The sequence below is a fragment of the Crocodylus siamensis genome, chromosome 8 (assembly GCF_052110815.1).
Source record: "Crocodylus siamensis isolate JL-2025a chromosome 8, ASM5211081v1, whole genome shotgun sequence".
NCBI lineage: Eukaryota > Metazoa > Chordata > Crocodylia > Crocodylidae > Crocodylus > Crocodylus siamensis.
Genome location: NC_143402.1, coordinates 27,542,990 through 27,563,817, shown reverse-complemented (window position 1 = coordinate 27,563,817; position 20,828 = coordinate 27,542,990). Strand labels below are relative to the sequence as shown.

General features: G+C 37.6%; 1 protein-coding gene across 2 annotated transcripts in view; it reads left to right on the top strand.

Annotated features, from left to right (window-relative positions):
- CHM (CHM Rab escort protein) overlaps window positions 1–20,828 on the top strand; it is a 145,815-nt gene that overhangs the window by 98,182 nt on the left and 26,805 nt on the right. The window contains exons 9-11 of one of the 2 annotated variants that reach the window (XM_090059407.1): window positions 9,693–9,770; window positions 17,448–17,552; window positions 19,418–19,481. In XM_090059407.1, coding sequence (XP_089915533.1) covers window positions 9,693–9,770; window positions 17,448–17,552; window positions 19,418–19,481 — 247 coding nt within the window. The remainder of the gene's footprint in view (window positions 1–9,692; window positions 9,771–17,447; window positions 17,553–19,417; window positions 19,482–20,828) is intronic. The other variant, XM_090059406.1, reaches the window with a different exon arrangement.

The following is a 20,828-nucleotide window of genomic DNA, read 5'->3' as shown; positions in this document are numbered from 1 at the left end:
ACCTAGTTTTCAGTGCTCCCAGGGTCCATGACACCAAATGTTGATGCAAAGTCCAGGCACATTTTTCTCTCTCCTTTTTTTGGTCATCTTGCATCTTACAGGCTCTATGTCCCTTAAAGATCTTTGAAAAATTGCTTACTGTTTTAGAGACCTGTCTTGTCTGTTTAATGTCGACCTAGTCCTCCTAATACTTAGTTTCATCTCAAACCATTGTTGGACTGGTTAATGAACCATCTAATTCTTAGAACAATCTTTGGTTGCTTTCACTAATAAGCTATAAGCCTTTCCTTGTCTTTCCACAAAGGTAAGGGTGGTAAGTCTTCCTTTAAGTTGTGTCAAGATTCAACTTACCCATTGTCTTTTAAAAACTGCACACAATGCAGAGTTAAGTTTTATATGCTTTGGACATTTCCAAACTTCCACTGTATTACCTAACAGGACAGTTGTTTTGGCCTCTCAGCCCATTTTGTCACAAAGAATGTAACGGGGTCAGTGCAAGATATATGTCTAATTGGAGCTTTTAAATCTGAATGAAAGAGTTTGCTGCTGCTGAGCCATAATTTTTATTGTATGTCAGAAATCTGCCAGGATCTACAAGGATCTGCACTGTGGTAATGTGAAGATCTGCAGGGCAGTAATGTGAAGTAGTCAAAAGCCTTTTGTCAAATATCCCCTTGACCTAGTGCCTAATTTAGGAGAGCAGTGCACCAAGCATTGTTTTACTAATGCAACCTAAAACTCATTCCCAAGAAGAGACTGCTTGTTAGTCACCTCCAGTGCAATCCTTCCTGCCCTAGTTTAGTAGTGATTTTTTTTGAGATTATATAGGTTAGCATAGATCCCGTGACCTGCCCTGCATCACTGTTTATTGAATCCTCAGTAACCTCAGGCTTTGAGTTGCAGTGTCACAGGAATGTTTCATCAGCCATACCTTTTATGCCATACTACAGGAACATGAAGAGATACAGGGTGCATGTACAACACTGAGAAATTTGTCTATTCTAGGGGCTCTAATTTTTGCACACAGAAACTTCATGTGTACATACATACTGACTACACCCTTGACAAGAATTGCATCTGTTGGAGATATGTAGAGCAAGATATGCAGAGCAAGTAAATGAACCCTGAATGTTATAATCTGTGTTGTTTGGTCCAGTGATCATGTGGTCTGCAATTTTGGTCTGCTGCTAGGTTCAGTGACTTTGTAAGTATAGGACTTAGGTAGTCTTTTGCTAGAGAAATTTTGTCCTGGCTTCCTGAGCATGCGATAAAGTATATATTTCTTGAACAATGAGAAATAATTCTACATTCTGGCTTGTAGAGTTCCCAGAAAATCTATTCGTTTAGCTCTTTAATGTTCCTAATGAACATGGTGATGTTTTTGTCATGGCTGGACTGATACATAATAAGTGACCTTGGAAATACAGATACCGTCATCCTTTATCTTAAGAGTTTATATTCTCTTCATTATGAATTGAATAATGACCCTAGTTTTTAATTTTAAATAAGCTTGACCAGACTCTGCTAATCAAGGGACTGATGTTCTTTCTATTCCCTCTGCCTAATTTCCCTTTCCTATCTAGCTTACGAGTTTTGCCTCAGTCATCTGTGGGTTGAACTTCATAAGCTCACTTGAAGTTGATAAAACACATAGACTGTGCTACTCTAATACAATAAATTAGGGACAGCTGAGTGTCCTCGGTGCATTTATTGATTGCACTGCAGTACAAACCACTTCATTATGCATCATAAAAGGCGTATTTACCATTGAATAATAGGAATCATAGGAGCAAACTCAGTTGTATTTCACAGAAGCCTGGAGGGCAGAGGAACAATTTTCAGACATCACATTTTGAGTTCTCTTGAGAGAAAAGGATGGAGTTATGTAAGCAAAGCTTATCTGTCTTTTCCACAGTCTCCGAGTATGTAAGCATGATGTTGTGGTCAGTAGTGTTAAAGTTATCTGGTAGATTTAAAATAATTACTATGCATACTTAATTACCTTTTGAAGAGTCATTAATTTTCATTCTGTCAACCATTTGTTAAAACTGCATTGAAAGGAATTGAGGATATCTTGAAGACCCCAGGTATTTCTTTACCACATCTTTCTTAATAACATTTCTAAAAAATTAAAGCTTTAAGACAGCAGAATAATTATCCTGTCTACTAGGTATCACATAATGTGACATGGTTTCTTGATTATGACATTAAAACATTCATTTAAGAAATGTTAGAGTAAGAATTATAAGAAATCCTTCAAGGAGGATTCATGTCCAAAATGGACTCAGAACTCTGACTATTTCAAGAATCGGAGTGAGCAAAATTACCTGAAACATAAGAAGAGAAGATTGTTTCTTTTCTTTTACCCAACTTTTGCTATTGATGTAAGTAATTCTCTTGTAGAATGGGACATTTCACTTTATCAAAAAAGTAATTATTTTTTAATTTCTTCTTGGTATGGGCCACAACTTGGAACACTTAATCCTGAAATGTAAATATTTTACAGCCATACTTTAAACGCTAATTTTCTATAAACTTTGGTTTCATAGATTTCATAGACATTAGGGCTGGAAGGGACCTCGGGAGATCGAGTCCAGCCCCCTGCCCAAAGGGCAGGAAGTCAGCTGGGGTCATAGGATCCCAGCAAGATAAGCATCCAATTTACTCTTGAAGGTGTTCAATGTAGGTGCTTGAACCACCTCCACTGACAGACTGTTCCAGACCTTGGGGACTCGGACAGTAAAGAAATTCTTCCTTATGTCCAGCCTGAAACGGTCTTGCAGGAGTTTGTGACCGTTCGACCTCGTCATCCCATGGGGCGCTCTGGTGAACAAACGTTCCCCCAGATCCTGGTGGTCACCCCTGATAAACTTATAGGTGGCCATCAGATCACCCCTGAGCCTGCGCTTTTCCAGGCTAAAGAGTCCCATGGCTCTCAGCCTGTCATCGTAAGATCTGTTTTCCTAACCTCTGATCATACGCGTGGCGCTCCTCTGGACTCTCTCAAGCTTCTCCACATCCTTTTTGAATTGTGGAGCCCAAAACTGGACGGAGTATTCCAGCTGCGGCCTCACCAAGGCCGAGTACAAGGGGAGAATGACGTCCCGGGATTTGCTCGAGAAGCATCTATGGATGCACGCCAGCATTTTGGTTGCTTTACTAGCCGCAGCATCGCATTGCAGGCTCATGTTCATCTTGTGGTCAATGATGACCCCCAAGTCTTTTTCTTCTGTAGTGCTAACCAACGTAGCACTGCCGAGCCTATAAGGGTGGTGCAGGTTTTTCCTCCCAAGGTGGAGAACCTTGCATTTTTCGGTGTTAAACACCATGAGGTTCTCGTCTGCCCATTTGCTGAGCTTGTCCAGGTCAGCCTGGGTCACCCGCCTATCTTCTGGCGTGGATGCTTTGCCCCAAAGTTTGGTGTCATCGGTGAACTTGGCCAGTCCACTCCTGACTCCAATGTCCACATCATTAATGAAGATGTTGAACAGTATGGGTCCCAGGACAGAGCCTTGAGGGACCCCACTGGTTACAGGGCACCATGATGAGTGACTGCCATCTTCAAGAAAGGGAGGAGAGTGGATCCGGCTAACTTAGCCTGACTTCTATCCTGGGGAAGATCTTAGAAAAGTTTATTAAGGAGGCCATCCTTGAGGGACTGGCCCAGGCTAACATTCTAAGGGACAGCCAGCATGGGTTTGTTGCGGGTAGGTCTTGTTTGACCAAGCTCATTTCCTTCTATGACCAGGTGACCTATCACCTGGACAAGGGAGAAGAGATTGATGTCATATATCTTGACTTCAAAAAAGCTTTTGATCTGGTATCCCATGATCACCTCTTGGCCAAACTGCCCAGTTGTGGCCTTGGCTCCACCACGATCCGCTGGCTGGGAAATTGGCTTCGTGGTCGGACCCAGAGGGTTGTGGTTATCACTTTTGTTTAGTTTAGTTCAGGAAACTGAAATTCACAGATAAGGATGAGACTTCATTTTTAAAAGAATCTTCAACACATGTACTGATGCTTTTGAGATAGCCAATTGCTTGGAGGTCTTTGCGTTGTATTAATGCATGTCTTATTTTGGGACTTCCATGGTTTAAGAAACTAAAAACATTCAAAAAGGAATGTTTGTTTTTCACATTTTCCTTGTCATTTTTACGAGATATTTGAGACATCTGTTAAAAGTTTCCATACTATATTTGTACTCTGTTTTGATGCTTCATTGAAATAATACTGAACTTGTAAAATCACAGTAATTTGCATGTTTATGTGGTGTTAGTGAGAAGTATAGGATCATAACTTTATTATAGGATTGAGCAAAATAAGAAAGTTATTATTAAAAACAAATCTGTAAAAGTTAGTTTTGACATGTATGCAGAAAATTATTTTTTCTGAATAAGTATAATTGTATAGAGTTTCTCTAAGCTACAAACCTTGTGGTTTTAGAGCAGATAAGTTGTAATATGCTTTCATGTTTTGGTGGCTTTCTCCCAGTTGCTGCTCATGGTAGGCATTACTTTAAAAAAGAAAACCTTTGAAAATGAATTATTTCAGAGACCAAAGTAGTAAGATCATGGACTTGTGTTCAAGACCAGTTTATTAGGTCCCTTTGACGGAATTCCATGCTATGATCCAATAATTAAATATTCTCAAGCAAATATTCTCAAGTTACTCAAGCAAAGCCTACCAAGGTTGTTATTTAGGTAGGAAGTGTAAAGGAGTGTCTCTGTTTTGGAATAAGTGTTAATTCACTTGAGAGACATATAAGACTTCGTTCTTTCCAGTCTTAAATGCCCCTCAGGCTCTAGAGCAGGGGTGGGCAAAATGTGGCCCACCAGGCCAATCTATCTGGCCTGCGTGGCTCCTAAAAAATTTAGAAAATGAATATTTATCTACCCCTGGCTGCCTGTCATGCAGCCCTTGAAGGCTTGCCAAAACTCAGTAAGCAGACCTCCTCCTGAAATAATTGCCTGCCCCTGCTCTAGTGCTTGCTAAAGATGGAAGAGCGTATCACTACCCCTGCTAGAACTGGGAGACTGGAGACAGAAAATTGTGCAGGGTTTGCTGCTCTCTAGCCCCAGAAATAGCTAAACAGACAAGAGGGCATTCAGGCTGCTTATAGATGTTTAAAAAAACCAAAACAAAACTGTGCTTTACCGGAAGCAGCAGCACATTAGTTTGACCCAGCTCTGCAGTGTCTGTATAGATTGGATGCTTCAGCAGGGCTTTTTGGTGCTTTTATTTCATAGCTGATTCAACCAAGTATTAGATGAGAGCCAAAAAAGCCCCACTAAAGTGCCCAACTTATGCAGACTTTGGGTGAGCTGGGTCCAATTAATGCAATGCCTCTTCTGGGCATGGGCTGGGCTCGGCGCGAGAATGCACTGGGTTTAAAGTAAAGCATCAGGTTTTTTTGGAGTTTTTTTTTAATATCTGTAAGCAGCCTTGTTGACTATCTGACCTGTTCTCCTTCCCTACTCCCATGGGAAGGAATGTCGGGAGCAGAGTTCTGTGGGATGCTGGAAGACTGGGCAAACTTCTGTTGTACTGTTATAGCATACAGACATAACTGGAACCATTTACGAATGAAACCTTTCCAGTTAGTTGCTGTTTTACGAATGGTTATTTTTGGAGTGCTTTTGCAATTTTGGAAGCACTTCATAGGACATGCATGTCTGTTTGTTTACCCTTTGAAGTGCTTCAAATGTTATCAGGGCCTGATATGCATTGCTCTTATTTCATTTGCTTGAAAAGTCAAAACCTTGGGGAGGTAGTGTAAGGAAGAAATACAATATAGGAGATAAAGAGCAAGGCAGACTTTCTTATACTTCCTCACAGAACACTTTTAATATTGGATTTTTACCTGGAGGAAGGTCTCTCTTTCTCCTGTCACATATCAAAGTATGCCTGTCTTGGACTGTAGCTGCTCCTAGTGATATATGAAGTGACCCTTTCTATATAATTTCGTAAAGTTGGATCTTCTGAATGAAAGGTAGTGAGTTAAATGTAAGATTTTTATTATAACTCTCACAGCTGAGACTTCTACTGTAATAGAATTTAGTGGTATCTATTATAGTACATTAATATAAACTGGAAATGAAATGAGGTAATATCAACACTGGTCATTCCAAAATGATGGCATTGCATACAAGTCAAATGTCATGACTTTCACATGAAAAGAATTTCAGGGTGTTCTTTTTAAAAATTTACTTTTACAAGAGAGTTTGTGTTTGTGGTTTGTGGTTAACTCCATAACAGATATACTATTATATTAACTTCTTGTTTCAAATTCGGTAGACTTAGTGTGTACCAACTTTTGCATTTTTTAAATCCGGATTACCTCTATAAGCATAGAAGATCCAACATATCTTTTAGTGCAAAAGAGGACAGGATATAGAGAGTCCATAATGTCTTCATGCTGCAAACAGGTTTTTGACTGGGGCTTATTGTGTGTAATTGGTGAGGAGATCTGGAAATGCAGTGAATCCAAGGTATCTGATACATTTCAGTTCACACTGTCATTGTACATTATGCTAGCCATGCTGCTGTCCAGATTTATATTGTCTAGATCAGTCATTCTCAACTAGGGTGATGCAATATCCTTTTTATGTTGCCACAAGATGCTGTAAAATATTAGCACTGTTAGGTATGCAAAAACCTGCACAGGATTCACAAAAAAAGCTCACAGATTTCAAATAGGAATTCATAAAGTAAAAAATATTTTGATCTATCTTGGCTTTTGGAGTTCTTTGCAACAGAAGAATTGCTTTATTTTTTATGTAGTCAAAAATGAAAGAAAGGTAAGAGCTGGCATTTTTTGAAGAGTATCTTAGAAAACATGGCTGAAAACCAATGGTCTAGATTATTTGGGCTACATGCTAGGCAGGCGTTTTGTCTTTATTTTCATAATGGTCACTGTGTTCAAGAGTTGGGGGAACTAAAATATGGAAATATTTCTGACAGCATTGTGCATTAGCAAATGACAGCATTGTGAATTAGCAAAAACAGAATTAATTTAATCTGTTTTTTCTCATGCTGCATTTTTGCAGCTTTTTCATGTTCTAACAGCTGAAAATAGGGTTGTGATCTATAGTGGAATAATTGCAGCTTGTATTTAGCATTGAACATGGTGAGGCTTAAGTGATACTTAACATATCAAAAGTCATAAACTGACTTGGGCATGAGATGAACAGAATTATTACCAAATTATGATAAGTTGCATTGATGTGTTCAAGATGGTTCGGGAATTGTATGAGAGACCAGGGTTTTTTGTGATATCTTTTATTGAACCAACTGTACAGTTGGTAGAGATGTTTGACAAGCTTCCAGGTACAGCACATCCTTCCTTGGATCTGGGCATAAACACATTTTGTACAGTGTTTACCTTGTTTTTTCAATTAGAAAGAAATTAGTCTTTTTACTGGCCCTTAAAACTTATATATTCAAATAATATATCAAGTACATTTTAAAAGCATAATTACATGGAAGAATACAAGGGACATTTTGTTAATATTGATCTGTTATGGAGTGCAGTATTGGTTACTGCAAAAATATAAAACAATGAAAGGGACTTTTTTGACATACAATAGAAAAGTAGTTTTTCATTTAAAAAGGATGAGTAGATTATTGAGTGTAAAATTGACCAGACTATGATTAAGCTTCTTGTTAGATAGTTGTTCTCCACATGTGATGCCAACTGCATTCTCTGGGCAGATGCTTAGAACTCTCATATGTTTCCACCTCAGTCTTGGTCATCCTCTCAGCCTACTTCCAGAGATGTGGGTTTTGCAGAACATTTTGAATTGGAAAATTTTCCAGAAATTTTTCCAATGCCCTAAATAGAGTATAATCTGATTTAGCATGTTTATTTGGCTTTTATTTAGTAAACAAAACAAAAAAGTACCCCCATGTTAATTTGTTGTCCCAATAGCCACAAGTATTTGAACTGAAATATTTGATTAGGAAAAAAAATTAAATACAGCACACATAATGTGATTTAAATGTTATATTCAAACAATTTCAAAACTTTATGTGGAAAGAAATTATTTTATTAGAATACTTGTAAAAATGTAAAGACAATACACAATAGCATGTGCTTCCCTTACATTGTTTGTTTAAATGTAAGAAATAAACCGAAGGCACTGAAAACTGCTGACACTAATTTTAGCACACCCAAACAGCTGCAGGATATGTCATGGTTGTCCACTCATCTACTTCAGCAGAGTTTAACTCTCTTCCACTGAGGTCACTGCAGCACCTCCAGTGTCACTGTCACTATCTGCAGAATCACTTGCACTGCTTATTAGTTCCATTTCAGAATCAGATTGAGGCAAATCAATATTTAACCATGTTCTCTTTTGCTAAGGATGGTTTTACCAATGAGTGAATGGGCAAGGGCAACTTATCATCACATTGCATCTTCTTCACTAATTGTGCTTCTGCCTGATTCTCCAGAAGCAAGGGATTTTGAGAAATAGAAACAAGTTTAGCAGTGTGTTCATTTGTTAGTCTATTCGTGTTTTTTGTCTTGATTGAGCTGAAAGCCTTCCAGTTCTGTTCACAAGAAGCTGCTGTTGGTGGAGTGGTTAGGATCCTTAGAGCAATCCTAGACAACAGTCAGGTGTTACAATATCCCTTCCACCATGTGAGGGGAAACCTATTCTCTGCTGTCTGCCAAGCTTGCCTAATATTGCATTGGCATCCATTCATTGTTACTAATAAATTTTATGAAACAATGAATTTTTAGAAATGGAAAATTTTCCACAGTAAAATAAAGCACTGGAAAATTTTCCACCCCACATCTCTGCCTACTTCCAGTTTGTGTCATCTCTTCGTTCTTTGCTCCCTTTGCATTGGCTTTGACCACAACTCATTTATTTTGCTGCAGCAGTGGACTTCGTTGTATCTTTTGCCCATTTTCATACCAGTCAGGAGTTTACTGTTATCTGTTCTCTCCAAGGAATATTCTAGCCTTATCTGTGCACAAGATGAAGTTCAGGTGCCCTTCCTGATGCCAGCCACAGTTGGCATGTCAGTACGTTGATTACCCGATACCCACTTAAAAAGCAGTGGAGATTTGTAACACTATCTGTGGTGGCTGGCTATTTTCAGGAATTTTCCTAAGCATGTCCATCTTATATAACACCCGGTGTACCATAGTGAGCACTCCCATACTTCTGGCTGTTCACTCATTCACCACGATGAAGTGCAGGTTGGCTTTAGAAAAGCAGATCGGATGCTGTTTTTATGGGGGGGAAAAGCTTTGTCATTATTAAAGAAATGGGTGTTTTTGATATATATATATATTTTAGTTTTCAGCAACAAGCAAAGATGTGCTAAAACCAAATTTTTGCAAAAGAATTATGAACATAATCTGATTCCTAGCCAGATCCTGAGAGAGGCTTAACACCCTTTCCTTCTAGATTAAGTCTTTTCAGTGTGCTAGCATATTCTGGAACATCTGGTCTGCCTTTAAGGGTGCTAATAATAGTTCAGCTGCAAAGTTGTGATTACAGTTAATTTGAGAGTGATATAGCATGTAATACAGATTTCTGTGATGCTGGGGTTCAGACTTATCAGTCACCATGTTATTCTGACATATGTCAGTGCATAATCCACTTCCTTTCTTACCACAACTCTAGGTTTACAAATAGTTATGATTCACCTAACAGTTACCTTTTCTTACATATTTCTAGGATGTGCGCTGTTTTTGGTGGAACCTATTGTCTTCGCCATTCTATACAGTGCCTTGTAGTGGACAAAGAATCTGGACGGTAAGGGTACTATAAGTAACCTGTTTATATACAAAACACAGATGAAAAATGCTAAAGTCGATTTTAAAAAAATGATTCTTCAAAGATCCTCCTTGGTATTAATAACACATCAACCTTGATTAAAAGTAATTTGTGTATAGGTCCTCCAGAACAAGGAAAGTGGGTCTAGAATATAGAAACTAAATTAATTTCCCTGTGATATTACTACAGCTCCTGATCACCCAAGCTTGGAAGACAAATCATTTCAGCTGCCGGGGGGCTGGTGATGAGTGATGTTAGTTTTCCTTGTGGCCTTACCTACTCTAATTGATTTTCATCAGATGACAACAAAGCCCTCTGTTATTGCATTTTTAAAAATGGAGCTCACCTAAAGACTCATCAGATTAATCTTTGCTGATAATGCATGTCACTCCAAGAGAAAAGACTTTAATGAGTTTTTAGGTAGATTGTTGTCATAAACTATGCTGCCCTCTTATCCTAGGATAAATTCTTCTATAACAGTATCAGGCCTTCAGGCAGGTTTAAAGTTTAGTGAAGAAAAATATGCCACATTTTTTCCATAGTAGCATTGTTTATTCTTCTATAGATTATCATATATGTTCCATTGTATACATCTTTTTGAGGTATTTATAACAGTTATAAAAACAAGCTGTAGGTTGGAACTGGATGTTCTAAATGTTGTTCTGAAAATGAACTTCTATTTAAAACACACAAAAGTTTGAAATCACATCTGGATTGCTTTTATGTTATTCTTACTAAGCATGTATAATTAAAGCAATACTTTAAACCTTCATACTTGATATTTGATTCAATGGGACTGTTGCTTCACTCAGCAACTTGCAAACTTTAGTTTGTCAGCCACAGGTAGTTCATATTTCCAGCTGCTTCTATATGTCTTCAGGATTTTTTAAGTAAATACATCTTCATTAAGTTGTTCATTCTTTGAAAAACACTTGAGAACTTTTTTTCTGTATTCCATTTTTCAGGTAACCCGGTTAACTTTTCATAGTTTTCTAGATTTTGGGGCATTCATGATAGTCCTACTTCCAAACTAGTTGTTCACTCATTTTTATAAGTTCTCCTAGTCTCTCTCTCATTCATTTAGACTGCTTACAGATGTGGAAAAAAGGAAAAAAACCCAACACTTTGCTTTAAGCTCAGCGTGTCCCTGCACTGAGTGCAGTGTGCCCAGAAGATGCATCATGTAAGTTTGAACTGGTTCACCCAACATCTATATAGATTCTGTGCTTCAGTGGGGCTTTTTGATGCTTTTACCTAATAGCTAATTGGATCAGCTGTTTGATAAAAGCACCAAAAAGTCCTGCTGAGGCATCCAGTTTATACAGATGCTGGGGAGCTGGGTTGAACTAACATGCTTCCTCTTCTGGTAATTTTTAAAGGGGTGGGGGGGTCACATTTGTCAGCAACCTTAGTGTCAGATCCAAATTGTTCTAGGTGCCTAAGCATGATTTAAGTAGGATTTAGGTACCTAAATTACAAGGAAGCGATTTAGAATTACCCAGCTCCAGCGGCTGTAAAATAAAATAGTTTAGACACAGTAATCCATTAGTCACTTCTGTTTGGGCTTGAAAAGATCCATAGGCACATAAGGATCCAGACACAGATTTCCACCTCTCAGAGGAGTGCCTTCATCATTTGACTGTGGAACTGTGCTTCCTCTGGCTTGCTCTTCCAACCTGTTTCTCCTGGCTATCTAGTGAGCCAAATTCAAGAGGTATGGGGGGTGTTTTTAACCCATATTATTTTTTAGCTTGGTGGGGATTTCATGAGAAGTGGAAGATGTGGGTTAGTGTTCCTTCAGGCCATGGATGACCGATAATGTGGGTCTCCCACTTCCTAGGTAAGTTCTGTAACCACTATGCTGCTAAGCAAAAGGTGGGAAACAACACCATTATTCCTAATGAAAAGTGTTCCTAGTGGGTGCTATGTACTGAATTCAGTGTCTGCTAGTTATCAGTTATCCCTCTGTGGGCACTCTAGATACCAAAACTATGGAGGCACCAACTGTGCATCCCTGAATCAGATGCTAAACTCTGAGGAGGGGTGGAGTTCATACATGTCTGTGTGCCTATCATTTCCTGTGGATCACCTTTTGGAGGTTCTGTGCCTTATTCTCTCTATTGATTATACAGATCTTACACCTACTTCTACCCATTTGGATCAATATCCTAGATCAAACCACCTATTTTTAGCTGTGCTAAAGCCAAAATATTGAGAGTGTTTTGAACCTGGCTGTTGGTCTTTTTGGGACCTTATTCTCACATAGTGTTTTCATCTGATGGGCTTTTCTTTCTTTCCAATGTGGTCAAATATACTTACCAGAATGTGTTCACAACTGATGCAGTTTTTGCCTACCTTTATCATTTTATTGCTCTTATTTGTCTGTCTTGCCTTTCTCTCTGTTATTGCATGTATTTCCTGTATGCCATCTCTGCATTGGAAGACTATTTCAAACTTCAAAGATTATTGAGATTGAGATTGCTGCTGTTTGCCTCTTCTAAATGAGTACTGTGCCTTGGATCTAATCATTTCAACAGAGTTTGATCATTATTCTGAGATTAGCCAGATTGTCTAGCCCACTAATGCTATTTAAATCATCTAACCCTATTTTCAATAAGAACTGCAGGCAAGATTTATGCACCTGGGCCTAACTACTTTAAAAATCTGGTTTATGTCTTTACATGGACCTCCTCACTGCTTCAGAAATTTTGATCCAGCCAGTGATGTGCAGGTTTAATACCCCTGTCCTTGCACTTATAAGAATTAGGCTTTTCATTATTATCCCAAAAATGTTTACCGCACAAGAGTTTTCTAATGACTTTCTCATAAAATTAATGTGAAACATTGCAGCTTTCCCAAGGGGGCTTTAGGTCTTCTCAATGGAATGCCTCAGGGCCATGCACAAGTTTCTCCTTTGCTCCCAATATGCTTCTGATGCTACTTATAAGGTCTTCATCATAATTTTCAAAGCAATTAGTTGACCAAAGCCTTGACTATATTACAAAAAAAATTGCATTATGTGAACTCTGGCATTTAATAATAGGGCAACAATTGTACTGGTCTTGGACAGTGCATATGACAAAGCCTAATTCAAAGCACATGAAAGACCAGGACAAAGCATTCTCAACTGAAAGTTTCCAGCTCAGGAACAAGCTTATATAGATGAGAGATGATTAGATGAATCCAGAATCTGGTTGTCTTAAACAGTGGTCATCAGCCTTTTTTAAATGGAGGCACAGACCTTAGTAGACTCAAAGCACCCCTTGGAAATTGCTAGATCTTACTGTTTACTTGTTTTATTAACTACAGAAAAATAATAGAGCAATCTTTCTGTTGCAAAGAACTTAAAGGCCACAACATGACAAAATGTTTTAACACTCTGAATTCCTATTTGAAATGTCAGTTTATCTTGTGCATATGTTGAAAATCACTGATCTAAATGAAATGCTGAACACCTTTGTTTTAAGTACAACCTTTCCATCACAGCAAATGATGTGATGTTAGATGTCCATAATCTACTCATGAATATTCCCTTTTACCTGTTGAGCTCTCACACTGGAAATTTTTGTTTCACTGGCCCAAGTCTGTTTGGGTGGAAACAGACATCACCTTACCTAAAAATGTTAAATAAATAGACATCCATACCTTTTGTCACACCACAAGTTCCCAAATTAGTGACCATGAAAGAAGTTAGTAATAATCTGTTCCGTTTTATTGTGGCAGACATCTATTTGCTTTTTGCTGCTGGCAACCCAGAGTTTCATGTGCTCTTCAGTCACCCCAGGCAGGGACTCAGGGGCTTGATTAATTGCAAGTTATCTGAAAAAAACCAAATACTGATGAGCTAGAAGGATGCAGTGGTAAGGAGGTTATGCTGATATATTATATATGTGGTAGGTTTAGTCTAATATCATGGAGTGTGTCTACATTATATGCATGAAACAGTAGAATAGCTTTCTTTAGATTAATTATGTTAATAAAGACCTTTCTAGGTACTTTATGTGTACAAACTATAATAATATGCAGAGAAAGAGTTTTAGAAGACTGGAATCTTTTAAACATGGTTGTTCCAGGTTTTGAATAATAAAAGATTTTTCCTTTAAATTTATGCGTCTTTGTGCAGACATTCAAGCAATATAGCTTTTAACTAAACAAGTCAAGGAAATGAAAAGTGGGACAAGTTCAGAAAGCTTACAAGCAATCTCATGTAAATCATCAGTTAAAAAAAGTTTGTTAAAAGATGCTGTGTTGCTGGAGAGTATAATTTTGATCTAACTCAGATACTCTAAATGTTAGCAAACTAAACATACTTTATGCTGTTTGCCCTAAAGGGAATGCAAATTTAATTTCTGTACTGTTATCCTTTTTTGTTTTAGTTTTTTGCTTTTATTTCCTGTGTGCATAGTAGAAATTGCTTATTTAGCTTCATTAGGATGATTTAAAGGATTTTAATTTACATAATTATATTTCAAATGTGGTTACATTAAAAATAACATTTTTATGTTCAGCATACCTTTAAATGTGGTTCCAATTAAATAATTCTGTCCAAAAACTGAAAAGATGTGACAAATGTAAATTTATATTTCTGTAATAAAAATATATAGCAAACACTGTAATTTACATATCTTTCCTGAAATATTGCATACTGGCTTTTTCAGTGCTGGTAAGTCCATTTCAAGGATGTCGCCCTTAGTCCATTAGTTTGGATAATGAGCCCTATAAAGTACATTTATAACTCGTGGCACTGCAAGGAGATGGATTCTAATTTTCATCCTTTTATCTAGACACATTGAAAGAAGGTCAATGGAGGGTTCTGTATGATTCATTGTCCCAACACATATCAGATGACAGAGACCTGATAATGTCAGTGCATAAGTGTTTTCCTTATTTGGAGGCAGTACTTGAAAGAAATCTTCTCATGATCTTCCTTTGAAGTAAAGTGGAAACTGATATTAAAAGCACTATCTTTTTTTTCTTCTTTTAAAAACCTTATCAAACATATGACCTGATAGATATTTCTGAACAAAGGAGAGAAAACAACACTTAGCAGGAAAATAAAAAGCCTATGGTTGCTTTTGCTGGCTTTGAGTGATACAACATGACATTTAATCAACCTTTCTCCTTCCAGAATGTTCAGGGGAAAAAAACCCTTCTTTCATAAACAATAGAAAAGGTTATAATTAGATATGAACTGTGCCGGCTTGACTTGCTAGTTTATTAGCCACATTAAATAAGTGCTGTAGAGCCAAATTAGTGCAGCTCCCCCAAAAAACCTTAAAAATAGCAAGTGAAAGGCATATTGAAAAAACTATAATTTATAACGTATGTAAGTGGTATTTCAAAGTTTATGACATGAGATATTTAATTTACTTTTCACCATGGTGCTTGAATGTTGCTACTAACAGTTAAATGGGTAATATGCAAGTCATACACTGATTGTTATTGTGAAATTATTATTGTAAAATCAGATAAGTCTTCTGTACTATTATCCTTAACTTTCTGTTAAGTTTTTTTTTAACTCTTCTTTACCTGTATTTCTTGACTTCCTTTTGTATTAGACCACAGATTTTTCCATAGAAAGTTGGGGTGAAATCCTGACCTTATACAAGTCCCTAAGAGCACTCCAATTTGATGTGAATACAATGTATTTCAACATGATCTTGAGGGGAGTGGAGGAAAGGGCATTTAAATACCTTAATTCACAAATGCTGACTAGTAACTAAATGTATAAAAAATCTTATTGATGTAGGAATATCTCCTAAAGTAATTTTTAGAATAAAACATTATTGTAGGGTGAGGAAAAATACTATGAAAGCATTATCATAAGAAACTAGGAAATTACTGTCTTGGGCATTTGGTTCTTTCTAAAGTTCCATTTAAAGTATGCCTGTATCTATGACATACAATTTTACTTCCACTATATTTTCAGAAACTGATTTAAGGAAATTTCACTCTGAAGAGTGGGAGATGTTTTGTAAATTAGACAAAAAGTAAATATTGAACATTTATATGCAGAAAATGATCTGACATTATATAAAGCAATGAAAGTCTTACTGAGAATCCAGGGTTAAGGCTTAAAAACAAGACAAGAAGATAGAAGATATATTCTATTTGTAATTAGGCTAATGAAAGCAATCATTGAGACGGGTGACATCTGAAACTAGTCTTATTTAGTGTGTTCAACTTCAGCTTACAAAAAATGACCATATGTGAATTCAGAGCATATTGGCTGGTTAGCAGTGGCAAGTTTTAGTTAATGGGAAATGTTTTACCTGTTTTTTCTACGTTGAATTATTCTTAAATTTCTGCTTAAATTGGTAATATGCTAAAATATCTGAATTTCAAAATAAATTTACCATCACTTAACATTTTTGCACTTGCAATATTATTGTCCTGTATTTCAGATTTTTCTTCTACTTTTAAGCTTCAGTGCATACAGAAATATAGTTCTATGGCATTGCGTTTTGACAACAGCTGTTATAAGGATGTACTGTAGGTAGCCTCAAATATTTCTATGCAATATCATTGCAAAAAGGCTTTTCCTTTTACAAATTACAGCTTTGTTTTTTTACTGCATAAATAAAAAATATCAAGCTACCTTGAGGTCTGATATTGAAAACTAAGAAACGTCACGGGGGAGAGAGTGCTCTGTAGTGCTATAGGTAGAGCTTATTTCTTGGAGAATGAATGGGTGTCCCTTAGAAGGGACCCCAGATTTCAGTTATAAATAGATATTTTATGTGTATTGTAGTAGCATGTACAAGCTACAGGCAAGACCAGAGCTTGTTTATTCTAGGCTCTGGATCTGTTTTGTATTAAGAAAATATGAATGTTGGAAAATTCATTACTTCTATATTCTGGGCTTGGGGAAAATTGTAGCATTAGATTTTAAATGTTTGCCTGAAGTGAACGTAAGATACTAAGATGAAATATATTTTAACAGTCTTAAAGACAAATCATATTTGTCAGAAACATTTGCATTTTTCTTTGGACAACATGGCCTATTGTGTTTCTTGGTTGAACTAGAGAGAGAGAAAGAGATGTTATGCATATTCACAAGTGTTTTGTAGAAGTAGATACTAACACTAGAAAAGATCACTTGGATAACTGTCTGTCCTATATATTTGCCAGGCTTACTCCCTTCATTGTTCAAACTAACTAATTTTCTAACTTGTCAAACTTAATCATTACAGTAAACATACCCATTTTTTGTAAAGGCACGCCTGTTATAGAAATGCCGAAGTGATAGGGTCATGTATAGAAAATCATCAGTTTTTCATTTATCACTAGGCAAGTAACTTGTCAAATTGCAATTAAAAAAATGATGTTATCATTGTGGATGGAATACATTGTTTTATTTGTGGAATGATTGACTAATGCAATTATGGCATAAATTAGAATAAACAGTACCATGTATTTCATAACATGTAGCTATCTAAATAGGTTTCTATATGATCTTGTTATATGTAGTCGGGTTTTTTTAATAAGGTGTCATTTCTAGCTGCTTACAAGTAAAACATGCAGCATTTATTGCCAGTTATTGGAAATGGAATTGAATCTCCAAATATTGTTCAACTTCAAAGACATAAAAGATTTATTTTGTGATATCATTTATTTCTAAGCAGTCTTTACTTATTGTGCTTCGTTTTTTAACAGATGTAAAGCAATTATAGATCATTTTGGGCAAAGAATAAGTGCCAACTATTTTGTTGTGGAAGATAGTTACCTTTCAGAAGAAACATGCACAAATATATGTTACAGGTAAATAATAAAGAAGACGCATAGTAAGTGTGTTGTTTTGCTTTTTCCCCCAGACAAACCCACATACGTAGCACAACCTTGCAAACTTCACAACAGACCCAGAGGGCAACATTGGTATATGAATACAACCTAATTGGGTATATTTCTGCAGTGTCATTTCCCCAACTTTCTCCCTCCTCTTTTTCCATGTCGGGGGGGCTGAACTGCTGTACTATCTATATTTAAGTTTGCTAACATTTTTCTTTTAAATTTATGTTGACTTTTTTCTTGGAGAACTCTAACACTTGCTGCAAAAAATGGAATTATGGAAATGTCTGTGGTGCCCCCCATGTAAGCATACTCAAGTTTGGAGGAGTGTTGAAACCCCTTATATTATCTCTTTGTTTTGCTGCGTAGAGCTTGTTCCTGGTTTCCTGTCAAAGCATCAACATGCCATCAGCAGTATATATGCACTACCTTTGCAGCACATTCCAAATGGCACAGAGGCAAAATAATAGTAGCAGGTGCAGCACAGAGTTAACATTGTCAGAAAAGGGTCTGAGATTTGAATTCATAATATCCCGGCCCAGCTGTTTCCTTGCAAACAATCTTTGCTACACTATTTTGAATGTAAAAAGTACAATAAAAATGTGAAGTACTAGATCTGATCAAAAAATACAAGTTCTGTTTTGTGGACAGTGCTAGTATTTCAGGATTATTTGCTTTTAAGACAAAACAATTGAGACTCAAGGTCATAATCTCTGCATCTGCCTTAGCCTCCATGATACATCATAGAGAACTGTATACCACGTTCCTTGATAAACTGCATTTCTTATGCAAAGTGGTCTATTCGTGTGGCCAAGATACCCTTCTAAATTGCTTGAATTTGATTTCCTCATGGGAAATTCTGCCAAAATTTTCCTATGCAGAATTACAAGTTTCCAAATGAGAAACCAAACATTTTCATCCAGCCTTGACTACTTGGGGAAGTTAGGCTATATTTGAAATCCAGTCTTTTGAGGCACCCCGGATTATTAGAGACTCTTTTTGAAAATGTTTGCCTTGTTACCTCTATTCCTCCCTGTTCCTGCTCTTTACAATAGACAGTTATGGTTCCTCCTGTTGAGGGTTTTTGGGCTTGGGTCACACCTTTATGGGACTCAAGCAGCCAATGGAAAACTTCTACTTGTAGGGCTAGTGATTTTGTTACCATTTTCTGTCTACAGCATTATGAGAGCCACTTCCTGATGCTCAAAGTATTCTCTAAGGATAATAGTATTCTTGTACCATTTTTGCTTTATTCTCTTCATGGCTTTTGTTTCCTTTCTTGTTACTAAACAGGGTGACAAGGAGCAAAGGAGTCAGGAGGTTCCCACAAATGCTACAAAGAATGTATTAAGTTGCAATGACTTATACAGTTTTCTAGCTTTAAATATTATTTATCAAAGCCATGTAGCTCTTTATGGTAATTCATTATATGTTTGTAAAATTAACAGGCTGTCTATTTCTCAAGATTCTTTCCTGTTGACTGCATATTTAATAAGTTGGTGATATAGGCAGTTATTCATAAAAAATAGATGTCTAATTATTTTGTAATCTTAAAAACATTCTAACAATTTTAGAGGAAAACACCCTGGACCTGGAACTTTTACTTAGACAAATGCTTTGATTTTGGTCATTGAAAGTAGTTAACATTTGTAGAAGTGGGACTATTTCAGGGACATGCAAAACATGTAATTAATTAATAATGTGGTGTCATAAGCACATGTAAATCATTTTACATATTAGTAAAATTGTAATTAAATTATGATTTCCACAAGGCCTGAATGTAAACAGTTACTTTTTTCTGTTTTGTGAAGTACCTTAATTGCTTTATTTATTTGTAGGCAGATTTCCAGAGCAGTGCTCATTACAGATCAATCAGTTCTAAAGACACAGTCAGACCAGCAGGTAAATATCAAGTCTGTATTTAGTTATCTCTTTAAAAAGCTGTATGTAACCACAATTAACTATTTCAGTTCATTAAGAATTAACTTTTATATTTGTTTCTACTTGAATCAAGTTTTCTAGTTAGCTACTTCTTTTGATCAATTTCTGAATCACCTTCTCCCCTTTTATAGTCAATTAAAATCAGTCAAAATGAAAAATAAGCTAGTAATAGGAGCTGATTTTTTTGTGTGTGTGCTGTGTGTTGTTCACTAATTGATACCTTTGTAACAGTCCCATGGTCAAAGACTGAATTTCAGTAGGGACTAAACAATCCTCCTCTCTGTGTTAAAGATACTTTTAAACAGAGGTATCATTCATTTAGCCCTGTGGGCCACAGGGGGAACATGGGGCTCTTTGTGAGCCAGACCCAGACTGTGGAGCTTCTGACCATGACCGCTGTTACGTCAGTAGCCAAGGAGGTAACTTCACCACCCCTTAACCTCCTATGCCATAGCTGCTGAAGCCACATTGTCAGCCTGGCCAGCAACCAGGAGATGATTGTTAACAATTTTAGTGATCAGTTGCCACTAAAAACACTAAATTATGTGATGCTATCCACCCCCTGGGTAAGCATGAAGCATACTCCATCTCCTCTATCTGGCCCATGGGACCCTTCCAAAAAACAGTTATTACTAGCCCGTGAGAGCCGGCAGAAGGCACAGGGCTTTCAGAGATTGTGTGCCATCCAACCAGGCAAGCTCTGTACCTCCACCTCCATGGGGCTCTGAGCACTCCAGTTAGGAGCCCTGTGAGGAGACACCAAGTGCAGTGGCTTGCAGCTGGACAGCTGGTGCGTGGGGAGAGGAGCAGGCAGTTGGCCCTCGGGGTGATGCGTGGCCCACAGAAGGCAGAGACCCCTGGTGACGCATGGCTCCAGCTGAGTCTCAGGATTTGTAGACAGTGGGTGGCATGGAGCTAGCCTGGTCTTCCCCAAAGGCACATGCCTTCAAACCAGGCTTGTTCTATGCCAGTATGTGGAGCTGTGCACTATCAGACCAGGCTGAACCAGCTCCATGACTCCATATGCGGCTTCCAGCACTCCAGTGGAATCTGCCCTGCCTGAAAGTGCGTGGATTGGGAACCGCAGGAAGTTTCGTGCAATTGAGCCAAGCTGGCTCTGTGCCTCCACATGTGGCTCCCCACTGGACTGCTGGAAGCCCCATCTAGAGGCATGAAGCCAGCCTGGCCTGGCCCAATGGCATGCAGCTCCCGTTTGCAGTGCCAGGAGCCCCATGGGCTGGCATGGAGCCAGCCCAATTTGTCCTGAAAGTATGCACCAGTGGGCCAGGTCAGGCCAGTTCTGTGCCG